This window comes from Polyodon spathula, chromosome 28 (assembly GCF_017654505.1).
Source record: "Polyodon spathula isolate WHYD16114869_AA chromosome 28, ASM1765450v1, whole genome shotgun sequence".
NCBI lineage: Eukaryota > Metazoa > Chordata > Actinopteri > Acipenseriformes > Polyodontidae > Polyodon > Polyodon spathula.
This window is the reverse complement of record NC_054561.1, coordinates 4,504,456-4,519,973: the sequence shown is the minus strand read 5'-3', so window position 1 is coordinate 4,519,973 and position 15,518 is coordinate 4,504,456. Positions and strand designations below refer to the sequence as shown.

The 15,518-nt window shown below is 36.5% G+C and overlaps 1 protein-coding gene across 2 annotated transcripts; it reads right to left on the bottom strand.

The window, feature by feature from the left end:
• Positions 1–14,522, bottom strand: LOC121301897 (cell division cycle protein 27 homolog). Of its 2 annotated transcripts, XM_041231602.1 has the most exons (20): positions 14,338–14,522; positions 13,434–13,509; positions 12,450–12,597; positions 11,702–11,827; positions 11,514–11,611; positions 11,242–11,396; positions 10,655–10,869; positions 10,408–10,519; positions 10,125–10,240; positions 9,221–9,364; positions 8,602–8,701; positions 8,181–8,385; positions 6,502–6,674; positions 6,095–6,247; positions 5,712–5,920; positions 4,215–4,332; positions 1,966–2,094; positions 1,795–1,869; positions 1,458–1,626; positions 1–847 (listed from the first exon to the last, which is right to left on the bottom strand). In XM_041231602.1, exons 1-20 carry the CDS (start codon positions 14,362–14,364, stop codon positions 762–764), a joined length of 2,634 nt encoding a protein of 877 aa, XP_041087536.1. In that variant the 5' UTR covers positions 14,365–14,522; the 3' UTR covers positions 1–761. The 2 variants fall into 2 exon arrangements, with proteins under 2 accessions (XP_041087536.1, XP_041087537.1); XM_041231603.1 differs by lacking the exon at positions 9,221–9,364 and having other exon boundaries at positions 14,338–14,521.
• Between the last annotated feature and the right edge of the window lie 996 nt (positions 14,523–15,518).

Below are 15,518 nucleotides of genomic sequence, written 5' to 3'. Positions count from 1 at the left end.
TGAGGTCATAGAAAATGGCCATATACATTCTCAATTTATTTATTTTTGGTCGACTCAAATACTTGGATAGACACCAAAATGATAAAACAGAGCTGTAAAAGAGCCTTTCACAAAGAACAAGTGATAAACATTTTAAAATACTAATCTATTTAACAGACGACTACTATAAAAGTTATAACCTGTACCTTTAATTTCGTATTAACTTATTACAGGGAAATAGATTGCCTGAATTCCTTTGTAGCCTTTATGGATATTATTTCTCTTCTCAATGAGTGCAGTTTTAAAAACAGGATTGAAAAAAAAAAAAAATAGGCAGCCTTTTTATTTTAACACATTGCTTTTTTGAAACATATCTGCTACAACTTCAAATAAGTATATTTGAATCACATTAATAAAAAGCATAAAAGTTTAATTAATGGTTTTCAACAGATCAGGGGTGGGGGGGGTGACCATATAGAATGTGGTCAGTTGCTTTGATCTGCACCAAAAACCTCATAAAAAAGGTACCCCATGATATATATTTCTCAGGTCAATTTATCCATGAAGTGATTAAAGAATAATGTGTTTTGAGACAGAAATAAAAAAAAAAAAAAACACAGAATGAGCATAGCGGTGTTATAAGCTCATTGAGAGCTAAAGGGGGGTAAAACAAAGAAAGGCGCAGGGTGGGAGGGACAGAAGGTACTGTATATCAGCAGCAGTTTTTTTTTTTTTTTTTTAATTCTGAAATTGTGTGGCCGATTTCAGATTGGCATTGTTAGTTAATACACCTCGTCACTTTCTGCTGCGTGAAGTTGCGTGTCGTCTGCGTCGGTCATACTGCTTTCCTGCGACTCTTCAGCTTCAACTAGAAATGACAAACAGATCACATCACTAGATGTGTCAGCAAACATACAGACCCCCTCCATAGGACTAACAGTATAGGCAATGTGTGTCAGTGCTTCAGAACACTGTGGTCAAGTCTAATTACAGTGAATGACTGAAGATAGAGAGTTCCAATTGAAAGTGGGTGTGAAAAATGAATGTTACATTTATCAATCAATATTTATTTTACATAGCGCCTTTCATAGTGAACCACCATCAGAAAGTGATTTACTGTAAGCTCAGCGAAATGCAGGAGCATTTGAAACCACCTTATTGTTAAACCAGAAACCTAGTGTCCTCGTAAAGACTGTATACCTTTGAAGACATCTGCAATGAATGAAACTGGATAGTTAAACAGCTTTTTCAAGAAGCAATAATATCTGGACATCAACTGAATGCTAAGAATCAAGCTTTTCAGTTGAATTCTTTATAGTTTTATTTTTAAAAGGAAGATTTGCGATATCAATTGTTGTATTGATCATATAGGTTTGCCTATAACCACTACAGTCCAAATAAAATACACCTTTTCACCTTTGGAACATGCGCCTGAATGAAAGAACACACCATCACCTGTATGTACCAGATGTACTTACCTGACTCAAATGGGTAGGAATCCTCTTGAGTTACTGGTTCTTCGTCATCAGGAAGGTATCTTTTATCTATGGCCTCTTTGATTTGATTGTTTGCACCTTTCGGATCCAAATCCATGGCCCAGGAGAAATTCATCAGGGCCAAGTGTGTCTGACCCAGTTTCTTATAAACCTGAAAATATTGCAAAAGAAATTTCTAGGAGCCTTGCAGTAAAGAAGTGTTAAACCCCAACTATTCACAGGACAAATCATTTTTATTTATAAATTAAAAATCCACCATCTGGACCTAATTCACAAAATTTTAAATTAGAATGGTCATACATCATAGCAGCATTCTTACCTTTCCAATTAAAAAGTAAACAAGTGATTCTTTTGGGACAATTTGTTTCAGTTCTTCAAGTTCTTGTAAAGCAGCCTGGGGAAAAAAAAATTATATAATGTAGTGTACAAAGTGAAAGGAGCCTCTATCAACATTAAAATAAACATCGTAGTTCCAACAGCTTATTCTTACCTTGTACTTTTCATTAGCAAACAGAATTGAGGCCCGGTGGAATTTGCATAGTGGGTTTTTGGGGTCAATACTAATGGCTTTGTTCAGAGTTTCTAAAGCATGTTCTGACTTCTTTAAAGCGTGCTGCACCTGATAACACAAGCACACAAAAAACAAGTTGTAAAAACAATAGTTAAGGATCATTTGTGATATACTGAAGAAATTAACCATGTGTTTTGGAGTTTGATTCTCATGGATCTGTAAGGTATTCATACAATTTAAGCTACCATTTTTGCTACATTGGTGAAACCCATAGTTATTTAAAGCCTCAAATGTAATACCTCACAAGTATACTTGGTGCCACAAAATTAGGGGTTTCAATCTTTTCATTCAAATTAAGCTGAAAATTGGGCCAACATTTCCTTTGCAGTGAACTTATTTTTTAATATACACAGTAAAACTTTTTAAAATGCCCCGGTGTATATTTACAATATTTGCCAATTGACCCAGTAACTATTTGAGACTCTGCGTTTATGACGTAAGATCACTAACATCTCCAAATCATGAAGCCACTAACACACAACCTTGTAGCAACAACATAACTAAATTACAACATTCTAGCAACATAATTAATGTTACATCAGTGGGTATTAAGTAACAGTTTTACTTTATAACAAAAATTCCATTGTATTGTACACCCAAGTATAATGCGAAAGTATTCATTTAATTATTTTTTTATACATTGGTTAACAAGGATAATCAAAACGTTGGAAAATTAACAAGCTGAACAAATCTGCGCAGAAAAACTCAATTGCATCTACCTCTATAAATAAAACCAGTAAAATCCACAAGACAGCCTTGTAAATATCGGAACACAAGAGTGTATTATGGTAGGCTTACAGCACATAAAAAAACCAAAAACAAAAACTTCAAAACAAGGTTTTAAAATTAACAATACAAGCAATAAGTAACAGCTTTACTAAAAAAAAATCTTATTTATTGTTTACTGTCAAACTTGTTCACAAAAATACAAAATGGTAACCTCTGCACTTCCTTTTTAGCTTAATTACTGATCTTATTACTTCAAGGAATTTTGTTAATGCATGTCTATTTTTTTTTACTGTTCTACATTTTTTTTAATACAACACTTAACCATTTTTTTTTTTACACATCAGTACTCACACACGTTTGGTCACCATCATAAGTGTTGCATGAAACTGGAGTGTAATAATAGCATTAGGCAGTAGATTGCGCCAACCGCCAGCTTATTTTGACACCCTGCATTTTGCTTTGAAAATAATTGGTTATTTTTTTTTAGCAGTCATTTAACATTTTAGCCTCGCCAAGCGCTTAACACAGAAAACCCGCCCCTTCAACTCTCTGATCAGTTAAATGTTGTGTCAAGACATAACACAGCTGTCATGTGGTTCCATGATTTTTTTTCACGCAGCAACGGTCTGCTAGAAGCAAAATCAATCCTTATTTGTTAAAGGCACAGTTGCATCTGCAAGACGGACGGATCAGGTTTTTTCAGCCGAAAAGGCCTGGGGAGAACCCTGGGGTGGAACCGAAGATGAGCAGATTCGTGGTTTTAAAAGAAGGGGAAACAGCTACTGTCCATAGAGCACAAGGCAGCACAAAGAACTATCATTTACACTGAGGATGAGAAGGAGCTTGAGCGTAATTAACTGTTAATAAGTGACAGCGATGAAAGTGACCCTCAGGATGAATAAGAAAACTTCACTTAAGGTACACGTAATGCATAATGTTTTTTTTAATGCCGTTATTACATTTTAAAACTAGCTTTGAAGCTTTTTTGAGCATGATGAAAGGAAGCCAAATACAAACTTGTTTTCTGATATTAAACCTTTGCAGTCAATTTATTCAGCGCTTGTCAAACATGTCCGCTCCAATTTATTTTCACACGCGTGGTTTATTTTCCACACACTGTTTAAATTACTACTTTTTTTTTTATTAACAGTACTTCATGAATTGGTAAGCTCACTGTATTAGCAGGAATATCCAGTATGACACACATATTATTCATAACCCTGCATTTAAAAGAGACAAGCGTTTATTTACAATACTTCGCAGTGGCTCCAGCGCCTACTGGAGATCGGCGATTATTTGAGACCCGGCTTTTACTGGAAGATTTACAGTAAATAGTTTGCATTCTACTTAAAGTATAAATGTTCATGAAATCGTTATCTAAATGCATGTGGCCGTCATAAAAGGAAGGCATGCAGTCTGCATTTAATTAAATTACTTACCACTCCGATATGACATAGCAGGACTGAACTTTGAGGGTTGATACCGAGTGCTTTTTTGAAATGAATTTCTGCTAGACTGAACTTTTCTTGCTTATAATAGATCATTCCCAGGCCATACCTGCATGGCAAAAAGAAAACCAGAAATCAATAAATCTGGAAAAATTTCAGCCATAGCTTTCACATAGCCTTCATCAGTGATCAGCAAATTATGAAATTTCAAGCATGAAGTTTAAGATACAACTCAAAATGTAAGCACATAAAATATGCTTCTCTGCGCGAGATATAGGGCATTGACTAACACAACTTTAACGTGCTTCAATGAAAAAATAAGAAAGCTGCATACACTTTCACAATAGTTTTCTTTTTTACTGGCAGATGGCGGCAGTCCCTAAGAAATGTGCTTGACAGACCGGATCATCTGTATACACATAGCGGAGAGTGAAAAATGGATGCCTGTGTATCTACAGAGAATAAAAACGAGGAGATGTCTTTATTTGTTGGTTTTACAGAAGCCTTGTCAGGTTTGGTACTGGTCAAAACAACAATTACAAAACACATTTACACAGTTCTATTGAAATACTGTATTTACTTATCATAATCACAATAAAAAAAAAATTAAAAAAATATAGCAAAGTGTTTTGAAAACTGTCCAAATTGCTTATTTGAGGGCTAAGAATGAGAAATCTGCACAAAAACACCCAACATTTTTAATTTTTAATGGAAATTGGCAGCTGGGTGGTTAACCCTTTGCAGTCCATTTATTCAGCGCTTGTCAGGCATGTCAGGTCCAATTTATTTTCACACATGCGGTTTATTTTACACACTGTTTAAAATATTTTTTTTCAGGTTTAAAAAGGCACTGAATCGCAAAAGTAGACTCAGTACTACATCGCCAGCCAATCCCCACTCCTTGTTCGCTGTATTTTTTACACACCTCTTTATAGACGTGCATACTGATAAATCCTCTCCTGATCACTCGCTTTATGACCAAACTCCTCAATAATGCGATCCAAGTCATTATTTTATTACTATAACATCTCAAAAAGCTCTACAAATGTCTGTGATATTCTTTAAACGCTGTATGCAGAAGCAGCTATCTCCTTTGTCCGTGTTATCTAAGTGATGCATGGGGCTATCAGCTTCATTCGGCTCCTATCGGTCTCCCTTGGCCATTGAGAGGTTTTGGTCAGCTTTTTCCGGAGAAAAGAAAATGACTAGAGACCTGGCTTTGTCTTTTTGATGACGTCGAACAGGGTCCGACATCGTACTAAAAGGGAAAATTCTAATGTCGGACCGCAAAGGGTTAAATTACAATACACCTTCATGTCTGGGCATTCTCAAACATTGCTTCATCTGATCTACATAACAACCATAAAAACTCATATTCCAGGACAAATGTTCTGCCCTTTGCTCTAAACAAAATGAGATACTCCAGTGCGCACATATACATTGACGCTAACATTTCAATCAGCAATATTTCACAAATGATGTCCTTACCATGCATTATAGTGCCGTGAATTAACACGAATGGCATTCCTGAAACAAGCCAAGGCCTTTTCTAGTTCCTCTGTGAGTACAAACTCGTGCCCAAGTAGTGTGTACGCGTATGCAAAGCCTGGGTCCACCTGGATTGCCCTCTGAAAGAACTTGATTGCAATATCATGCTCTCGCTGCAAACTGAAACAGTTACCAGCAACACACCAGGCCTACAGAGAGATAGATTAAAACAAAATAATTTACACAAAACCACACCATATTTCAGGGACACAAGTCGAGCATTGAGACTGTGCTGTTATTTACTATTGCTCTACAAATAAACAATGAGCCTTCTTAGACTGAAGGTGTTAAAACCTTTTCTTCAAATTGCGTGGGGCTATTACCTCTGGAGAGTTTTTGTCCATGTCTGTAAGGTCTTTAGACAGAGCTGACAAAGCAACATCTTTCTGAAGGTGCCAAAGTGTTGTTGAGTAAATCTCCATTCCTTCCACTCGGTAACTTTCTATGCGGCGTACTTCTGAAAATATTCTCTCTGCCTTTAAAAAAATAATTGAATGGTTTTAAAGAGGTTGTTCAATTTTCTCTGTGCAAAATGAAGATTATCAAAAAGTTAGTTTTGTCTGATAATTTACTGCATATTTCATTATATGACAACATTGAACTTAAACCATAATCTTACACCGACATGCAAGTTCAGAAAATAAGACATTTAACCTTCTCACATGAAAATGGATACATACGAGTGAATAATTAAACATTTTATAGATAACATTTGATTTTAGCAATTTACCTGCATGTACTCTGCAAGTTCAAAGTGTGCTCTCCCGATTTGACACAGTACCCACCCGGTGTTGTAATGATGAGAAGGCAGCTGGCTCAGAATGCCGATTGCTTCCTTACAGTTGTAGGAACAAAGTGCTAAATAACCTTTCCCCATATCACGCATGAGGTTCATTAACCCATCTGAAAAGTAAATTTGATATTTTAAAAACACCAGAAACTTCTATATCCCAAATACAGATACCGTCAACTCATGAATATGAATTTCAAGGGACTAGAAAAAATAATGGTCTCATTAGGAATGGGTCTGTATACCGCCTTTGCTGACAAGGTTTGCATTACGATTAGCAGGCCACTCGTATTCTTTGCATCGTTCCTTTGGTTCACAACCGCAGCCACCCTCCCGCAGTAACATTTCAAAGCTGCGCTGGGCTCTGCAGAATCTGCACAGACTTATGTGGGTGTTGAGTGATGTTTACAGCGCATCTCCGAGAGTCGGTGCAGCACTGTGGAGAACTGCGAAAATCTGCGCTATAAGAACACGATCGACGTCTCAAACAAAACTAGCACAGACCTGCGACTGCAGCAGGATAGCCTACTTATTATCAACGTAGTTCTGTTTAAAACTAGTTTTACCAGTATTTCAATTTTCTTAGGTAAGTGAAAAAATATATATGTATCTCTCTCTCTCTCTCTCTCTATATATATATATATATATATACACACACACACACACACAGATTATTATTATTTTTTTTTTTTTTTTTTTTACAAACTCCGCATGTGTAATAACCATTGGAAGCTTACTTGTGCAATGTCGTAAATGTAAATCCAATAACCCTTTTTTTGCTGTACATATTTTATTTATCCGGTTCAAAAAAATAAACAACTCATTCTCATCACAGGCATTTTTAAATCACAAAGTAATGCATCAACATCAGGGTATCGAGCAAATCTGACTTGCACCCACAGTTTGCTGCTCATCGGCCTGTATTATTGTATATCGGTTTTTCAGTATGGGTGACAGTGTTTGCGGCAATGTTGAAATCTAATGCAGCATCTTTCTTTTTCTTGTACAGTGGTGCATTATCCACCCCTTTCAATACCTCCACTATTGTCTGCGGGTAGAATGCATGTTTTGTGCTGCTTCGTGGAAATGGCATTGATGTGCAAGCACTATGGCAACTCTAAATACAGTACAGAGGCACTAACCTGGATGCAAGTGTTCACACATTTCTCCAATATCCTTTACACTGTTCTAACTAAGGCAATTCATTTTTTCAAATGTTTCTTCCATAGGGGGCTCAAACAGGAAATTCATGTTGTTCATTTGTATTATAAGTCGTCATTTATAATAAACGACTGCTGAATTTGTCTGGGATATGTAGAAAATTTATAGGACCAGGGAATTCGTTAAATCAGAGTTCTTTAAGGAAGATTGACTTATCTTTATTAATCTATTCCAAAACTACCCCTTGGCCAATCTTTCTGCAACTGAATGTACATAATACATTAATGTGCAAATTCAAGGTTAAATTACTCAATATAAAACTAAATGGAACAGTTATGTTTTACAGATGTATTTTACAAGTCTCACCAATTAAAAACAAACTTTACAGTGATCCAACAAACAGTGACAAAACAGGTCTACATTTTTGCATGTGTTATACAGTGAAACAAACAGGTTACCTGCAGCTGCTTTCTGTATGTTGAAGGCTTGCACCTGAGGCGTGGCAATGTTGCCCTTCCCCTCAGAAATGATGGAAGAATCTAGTTTAAGAATCTCTATACTGTCGTTCATGTTAGACTGAGTTATCCCTCCTTTAGTTTTAGTCTTTGTTTTTCTGTTAGGAATTTTAGTTGGAAACTTCATTTTCAACTTTTTACTGTTCTCCTGTTGAAGATAATATCAATTTTATTTCAAACAAATATTTTTACTTTGTACATTATCCAAATAATATTTCTAATTAATAGAAACCTCAGAACAGAAATAACATTTAAAACACTACTGCTGTATTTGAACACTTGCTTGTTTAAAGCTTATATAAGGTTATATAAGCACTAAGGTTTTAAAGGTAAAACATGCAACCCCAAGTGATAATGGCTTTACCTTGGCAGTAGAACTGGCACTAGTAAATAACCGAGAACTTCTCCTTGGCTGCGCATTTGGTGGAGCAGCAACTGTTGGACTCAGCACTTGAGGCGTTGTACTGAAAAAAAGAAAAAGGAACAAATTAACTGGTTTACATTACCATATATGCATCTTGCAACAGGCAATGCCTTGCAAAAAATCATGAACAGAAACATTGACATTACTGTTCATGAATTCGATGTGTTTAGACTATTCCTGATAAGCATAATGTCAAATCCATTGAATTTATATTTGTTCTATAACACAATCTCATGTACTCCTGTGCTTTTTGATCCAGAACCGCCACCAGTATTTAAGTTTAACTTGTAGAGGGCAAACAAACTCTGCATACTATTCACCTACTGAATTTACAAAGCAAGCACAGAGAACTGAAATTCCACATCTGACACCAGTGTCACAAAACATCAGGAAATATTTACAATGAATACATTGAGTCATTGCAAAAGAAAGAAAAGGAGACCCTGTAAGAAATGAAAGGAAAAAGCACACTGTTATACAAACATTCACCACATTTTATAGTGCTCACTAACCCCAAGCTTTCTGCTCTAAATTCTTAATCCGTTCATTGCCCTGCTACCTTGAGTTTGTCTGATCTCTTTTTCCCGCTGAGCCTCTCTTTTCCCCTTCTCTCTCTGCTACTGTTCTGTCAGCCCTGCCTTCTCTCACAGTCACTCCAGCTGCTGATCCGAATCGGACCAGGCTGTAGAATCTTTCAATGCCCCTGTGAGTGTGGGAGAAGTGCAGGAGAAAACCAAATTAAGAAAACTGTCCAAAGAAATAAAATCAGATCCCGCTATACAGTTTCCGATTGTGGGTAGCAACAGACCTGATCTAACAATAGCTCAGAGTACTAGTCTTTTAATTTGCATTTATTAATCAAAACCAGTCCTCTGCAAAAAACACCTTCCTATTAAAAAGGTATCAGTGCTGCGAGTTCAGCGCATAGAATAGAATCTCATATCAAACACAAAAAAAATAGACCAATGGTTCCCAAGATAGACAAATAGCAGGTCAGTACTGTACAAAAGTAGGTTACCGTGACCTACATCCCTTAGTGTAGAATAGCATATCATACCAAATGCCTCTGCAGTTACCAAAATATTACATTTTAAGCCAATCATACATTCTTACCATGTAAAACAACTCATTCATTGGAGATCGAGCTACATTCAGTTTGTATATGTCCACGCAAAGATTCATTAAATTCTAGCTAGCTGTTCACTAGGAACTCATCAGAATGAGGTCAGTATGTCCTAGATTCCAATATCTTAAAAGGTCTCGTGCTAAGAAATATCCATACCAAGTTTCATCACAACCAGACGAGCAGTTAACGCAAAACCTAATGGACAGGGACTTCCACTGTATGCCAGTCATGGTCCACAGGGGAAGACTCATTCCTCCTCCCGACCCCCCTCAGATAACCTTGCAATGTTCCTTCCTTGTGAAGCAGCTACGCATTAGTAATTGGTGAATACACCTACCTTGTTTGCGGGGCTGTGCTTTGTGTCTGCATCAAATGAATTGGGGTAACATCTCTGCTGTTGCCACTCTGTGCAAACACAGATTTCATTCCAGCTTGGCTAATTCGGGCTACAGACTGACAAAAATTAAAAAAAAAAAAACGTCTAGTTACCACTACTGTCCCAACTCTGAATCCAACAAAACACAATGTTTTATTCATTTTAGAAAAGTAAAATGGTGATCATGTTTCAGTATAGCATAAAACTAATGTGCTCAAGTATTTTTATTATATATTTTAACTACCTTCTTCGGAGGGAGTCCAGTAGAAGGGGGGTCCATTACAGAAGTCGTATTTGTGAAGTTCTGAAGATAGGACCCATCTCCTGGGCTGGGTTCTAGTGGTAAGATCCCAAAACTGCAGCAATCACACAAAAGTTTAAAAAAGCCAGCATAATTTAAAGAGGTAATAATTAATTTCAGTAGCTAACCACACAGAGATGCGTGTTTGTGTATATCTCTAGCTATTGAACAAATAATTATTGGAGGTTACCTTGGAGTCAGTGGGCTAAGAGCAGCAGGCCCCCCTATTAAACAGCGCCCACTTTTTGGTTTGTTCTGTGCCTGTTTGGCTAGTAAAGCACTTCCAGTTCCAAGGGGCACAGAGTCGGGGGAAATTACCGAAGGATCAATATAGGAAACTGAAGAATCCGTATTTAAAGATGAATACTTTGAGTTAGACGATTCTAGATTAAGTCTATTTAATTCCTTTAAAAACAGGAGAGAGAAAAAGAGAAAGTCATAACTAAGAAAAATAATTGCTTATGTGAAACATTTGTCTAACACAGGTCATTACAAAAAGTAGACTTACGTCCATTTATAAATTCTCTCTCTAACATTCATTGCACAGAGCAAATTCAGCAATGGCCGACATGCATTAAATACATTAAAAATACAGCACAATTACGCTTGCAAGATAATACAGATATCAGCTACAAGTTAGTATTCCCCCACCCCAATTATGAATCAAAGTAATTTAACATTTAATAAATTAGTATTAACACATATACTCAGACAAGAGCTGATCTACTTAAAACTCCCTTCTATTGACAATACTATATAAACATGTGTCTAACATACTAAAGTGTCTTGAGGTGTTTCCATCAAGATTGTGTCAAGCTGTCTGTGGGGTATACTGTAAGTGGCGGTGTATACTGGACAGATGTTTGGCTGGCAGCTGCTGAAATTCTGCAGAGATGTCAGTTTAAACATTTGATCAGGGTCTGGTTTTTCACCTGTGAAGACAAAGCAGAATTTGATTGAATAATTAATAATATATGCATTTGCTTCCACATTAAAATGACAAGACTGCTTCAAATTAAATTATTGCAAATTCAGTGGAGAGGACTTACCGATTTCACACAAAGATTCAAACGGTGACCACAGGAAAGGATTTAATGTCAGGCTCTTTTGGTAGCATTCAGATCCTTTGGCTAAGCGATCTGTTTTACTATTTAAAAAAATAAAAAGGGAGCTTCATAACTTAGCAAATAACAGGGTTTTTATTTCATATACAGACACAAGACACTCAATATCTCACCAGTAAACTTGCCCCAGTAAAGAAAGTGTAAAACAAGCAGAGTCTCCAAACTCAGTAACAATATCATCATGGCTCTTCTGTTTATTCAGGACTCCTCCAGTTAAAATCTGTTCTCCTTCTGCAAGTCTAAAAATACAGCACGTAACAAAATAGACTTTCAAGACAGAATACAAGCCTACGTAGTGAAATGTAATGGTTCAGCTGGAAAATGACTTTTTTGTTTTAATTAAATTATTGATGCTAAATTTGTAAGTCAGTGATTGTTATCTAGTATTTAAACAACATTACCTAATTAGCAATAAAAGTGCAAGCCTATCAAATGAAACACCTTGGGTCAATCAGCAATGGCCCTATCACCCCACGTTTGGTGTGTAAAAGTTACAAATGTTGAAGAATACAGAGTACTGTTCTGAGACCACCTGACAGTCTGTCTAATTAAGGAATTTTATGCATATGCAAAATGTACTATTATTAATGGTTGTGTAAATGAAGAGTATGACAGTATGCATAAAACGTCCACAAATACAAGTAACAGTATAGTTACCAATGACAAAAGGGAAACATTTTTAGTACACTTACTGTACCAGAACAGAATCATTACATTTCCAAGCGTACTCACACATCCAGTACCAAATGTACCAGGTATGTTTGCTCTGGGCAGAGCGGAGTCCCTTACATAGCCACTGTGAACAAGCCCTCAGTCAATGGACCTGAAAGCCCTTTCAAATATTCAAAATCTTGGTCTTACCTGCTTAGGTCCACACAGCACTTTGCAAGGAGGTATTTACATTGTGGAGTAGTGCAGCTGTGCCCTTTAAGAAGGCGATATGCTTTGTATGCTTTTCCAGAGCGGTAATAACAAGTAGCCAATAGGAAAAGAGCTTCTTCTGAGTGCACTGTTGGACACAGGACAGTAGAAAATATGTGAATACAGTATTTAGTGGAAGGAGGAAAGGGTGTTCTCTGTTATAAAAGCACAAAGAATAATAAAAGCATCAAGTCTGAAATTCAATCACTGAATCAAGTTGATATAAACCCAGTAAATAATTGAGATCGTCTAATAAAAAATAATTATTAAAGCCATATTGGATTTTCAAAAGTCACTGAATTTAGTTACTTCAGTGATCTTTGGAGATACAAAAGGCAAACAGAAAAAGTGTACCTTTTATTGCGCAATTTAATTTTCATCAGTTCCTTACATTTTGCTACCAACCACTTTGTATTGGTTGTACTATGGCTTTTTTCCTCTGACAAAATAAATCAGTCAGACTAATAAAGAAAAAAAATAGAATGTGTATGCATACACAATAGCCATGAATTGGCAAGATGTGACTGATAACAGGGCAAATCCTAACATATGTCCACTAATACAATAACAGTGGTCTCTTTTTTTTTTTTTTAACAAACATACCTTCTGCATAGAGAGTCTCTGCCAACAGCATCCAGGTAAGCATAATTATAGAGATACAATCCTATCTTTTTAACAAACAAGTGCAAATACAAATTATTTAACTGGCAAAAGCTTTTACTATCTGCTAAATGATAAATTTTATCCAAAAAATAAGAGAAACAGTACTTAATAACTTACCTTCAAAAGTTGTACCTCTTCAAATAAAGTATTCAGGTTCATTTCATAAGCCCTGCTATTTCTGTAGTCTAGAATATAAGTGGGTGGGTCGCCCCAACAAAAAAAAAATCCAGTTTTCAATGTATTTAAAATATCTACACATACCTTCAGCATAGAGTCTTTCTGCCAGAAACACAGCATCCCGGTAAGCATAGTGGTTAAGTGCATTCCAAACAGCAGCCTATAACGAAAATGTTAAGAAAATATGTATAAATTCATAGAAAGGCCTTAAATTATCACTTGTATTCTTTGAAGTAATATTATATATCATTCTTCAAAATTGTAAATTAATTTCTGGAAATTACTCTCTGAATCTAATGCATTGTTATTATTATGAACAATCGCTTAGGGTGTATTGAATTTCACAAACATCTGTTTGTGAATACATTACACATGCCTAAATAACAGATTCCAACATCGTTAAAGTTTAACAGTAAAAAATGATCGTATTATTACATAATCTGAATGGAGCTTACGGTTACTATAATAAAAGCTTCATTGTAAATCAAAAGATTTGACATTTCAGTTCGTCTGCACTGGATATCATATATACCAAAGCTTTATTTAGTTCGTTTTTTTTCACATTTTGTGCTTATTAGTTTTATGTAGAATTATGCTACTACCTTTAGTAAAGTACAGGGATAGTAATGTTCATATTGCATGATTTCTCCAAATAATTTAATAAATAAACCTCAACAAAGCTCAAAAATCAGCCTAGCAGTACCTTAATTCTAGTTGTTATCTTTATATTACCAGTACTTAAATTACTTTTTTTTTTTTTTTTTTTTTTTTTTTTTGTTTCACATAATCAATTTAATACGATCTTAACCATATTAAAAGCTTATTCACTTAGCATTAGGCCTCAGCTGTTTGCTTTCAGACCCCGGACTCAAAGTAGCTGCTCCTTCCGGATAGGAAGCAGAAGTTTTCGGAAGGCAGTTTGGCAAAACAGGCCACTACTTAAATGACTAATTATAACATTAAAAGAATATAGGTTTTTACTCTGTACCTGGACGGGTTCCTGCAGCACCGTCATTCCGGGATTAATATCCTTCGCTCTCTCTCTCTTCTCTCTTCTCTCTTTCCGTAACTCCTCTTCGCCTTAATTCAGTTTTAGGCCCGAAGGAGCTCAGAGGATTTTAAACACACCAACCGTTACCGACACCGCCGAGCCCTAGCGGAGATTGACGATCACTGTGGAATACAAACGAAATGCACTGGACAGTTACGGAAATATCCGAGCTCTTTGAAGCATTTAACGGAAATAAACGTTTACACACGAACACTTCCGATGATCACTTTCCAGAATTAATGCGGTTTTTTTTTTTTTACGCTATGTTGACGTAATGAATTGTGGAAATGTTTAAAAACAAAATATGTAACTTTCCCATTACAAATGCCTAGACTTCTATTGTTTCTTGTTTGGAATGTTTCTTGTTTGGAATAATTCTGGATATTTTCATTAAAATAATGTAGTAAGTTGAAAATGTCGACATTTTGTTTGCTTTACTAATTTATTATTAGTAATAGTGGTACTATTTAGAAATACTTTAAAATAAACTTAAATTAATTCATAAAGTTTTGACTAGAAGCAGGGGTGTAGTGCTATATTTAGAAGTGATGGGTCGCTGTTATGTACACCGCCTGATCTGTTATCTACAGAAGTCGGTAGTGGACCTTGGTACTGCTACAGCTGGCTGGCATTGTCTGTGGTCCGCTGTTTCCAGTGGGTGCAACGCCCAGCTCTCTCGGCTCTACGGATTGGTCCTGGTGGTGGGGACTGCAGCTGGGTTGTCTATGATGAAGGGGATTGGGTTGCGGGCCCACATCGTCCCATCTATGGAGGTCCCTTGGCGTTTATTTGCAGTTGTTGTGTCAGGCGTGGCGGTGCAGCAGTTGCTGGGCATTTCAAACTTGACATGCTGTCTGTCCAGTCATCCGTGAATAATTGTCTATTCTTCCTGAGAGAACACGTGTCCTCCTCGAGGCTAGGCTTTGCCGTATCCACGCTGTCGAGTAGACCCTGCAGGCCATGCAGTCCAGCTCACCTTGGTGAGTCGGGCCTTGTAAACAAATGGTGTACTCTCTCTCCCTTTACTATCTTTCTACCGTGTATTACTGTCTGCTTAAACTCTCCCACCACGGCTTCGGCCTTGCGTCCTCCCCGGTACACTCTACGCGCTGACCAGG

Bases quoted from the DNA above. Each gene is read 5' to 3' on its own strand.
- LOC121301897 (XM_041231602.1), bottom strand. From the start codon at position 14,364: ATGACGGTGCTGCAGGAACCCGTCCAG. The intron at 2,095-4,214 runs GTAAGTAATTTA...TTGTGTTATCAG, and splicing joins TGCTATGTCATATCGGAGTG to GTGCAGCACGCTTTAAAGAA. The intron at 848-1,457 runs GTAAGTACATCT...TGTCATTTCTAG, and splicing joins TTCCTACCCATTTGAGTCAG to TTGAAGCTGAAGAGTCGCAG.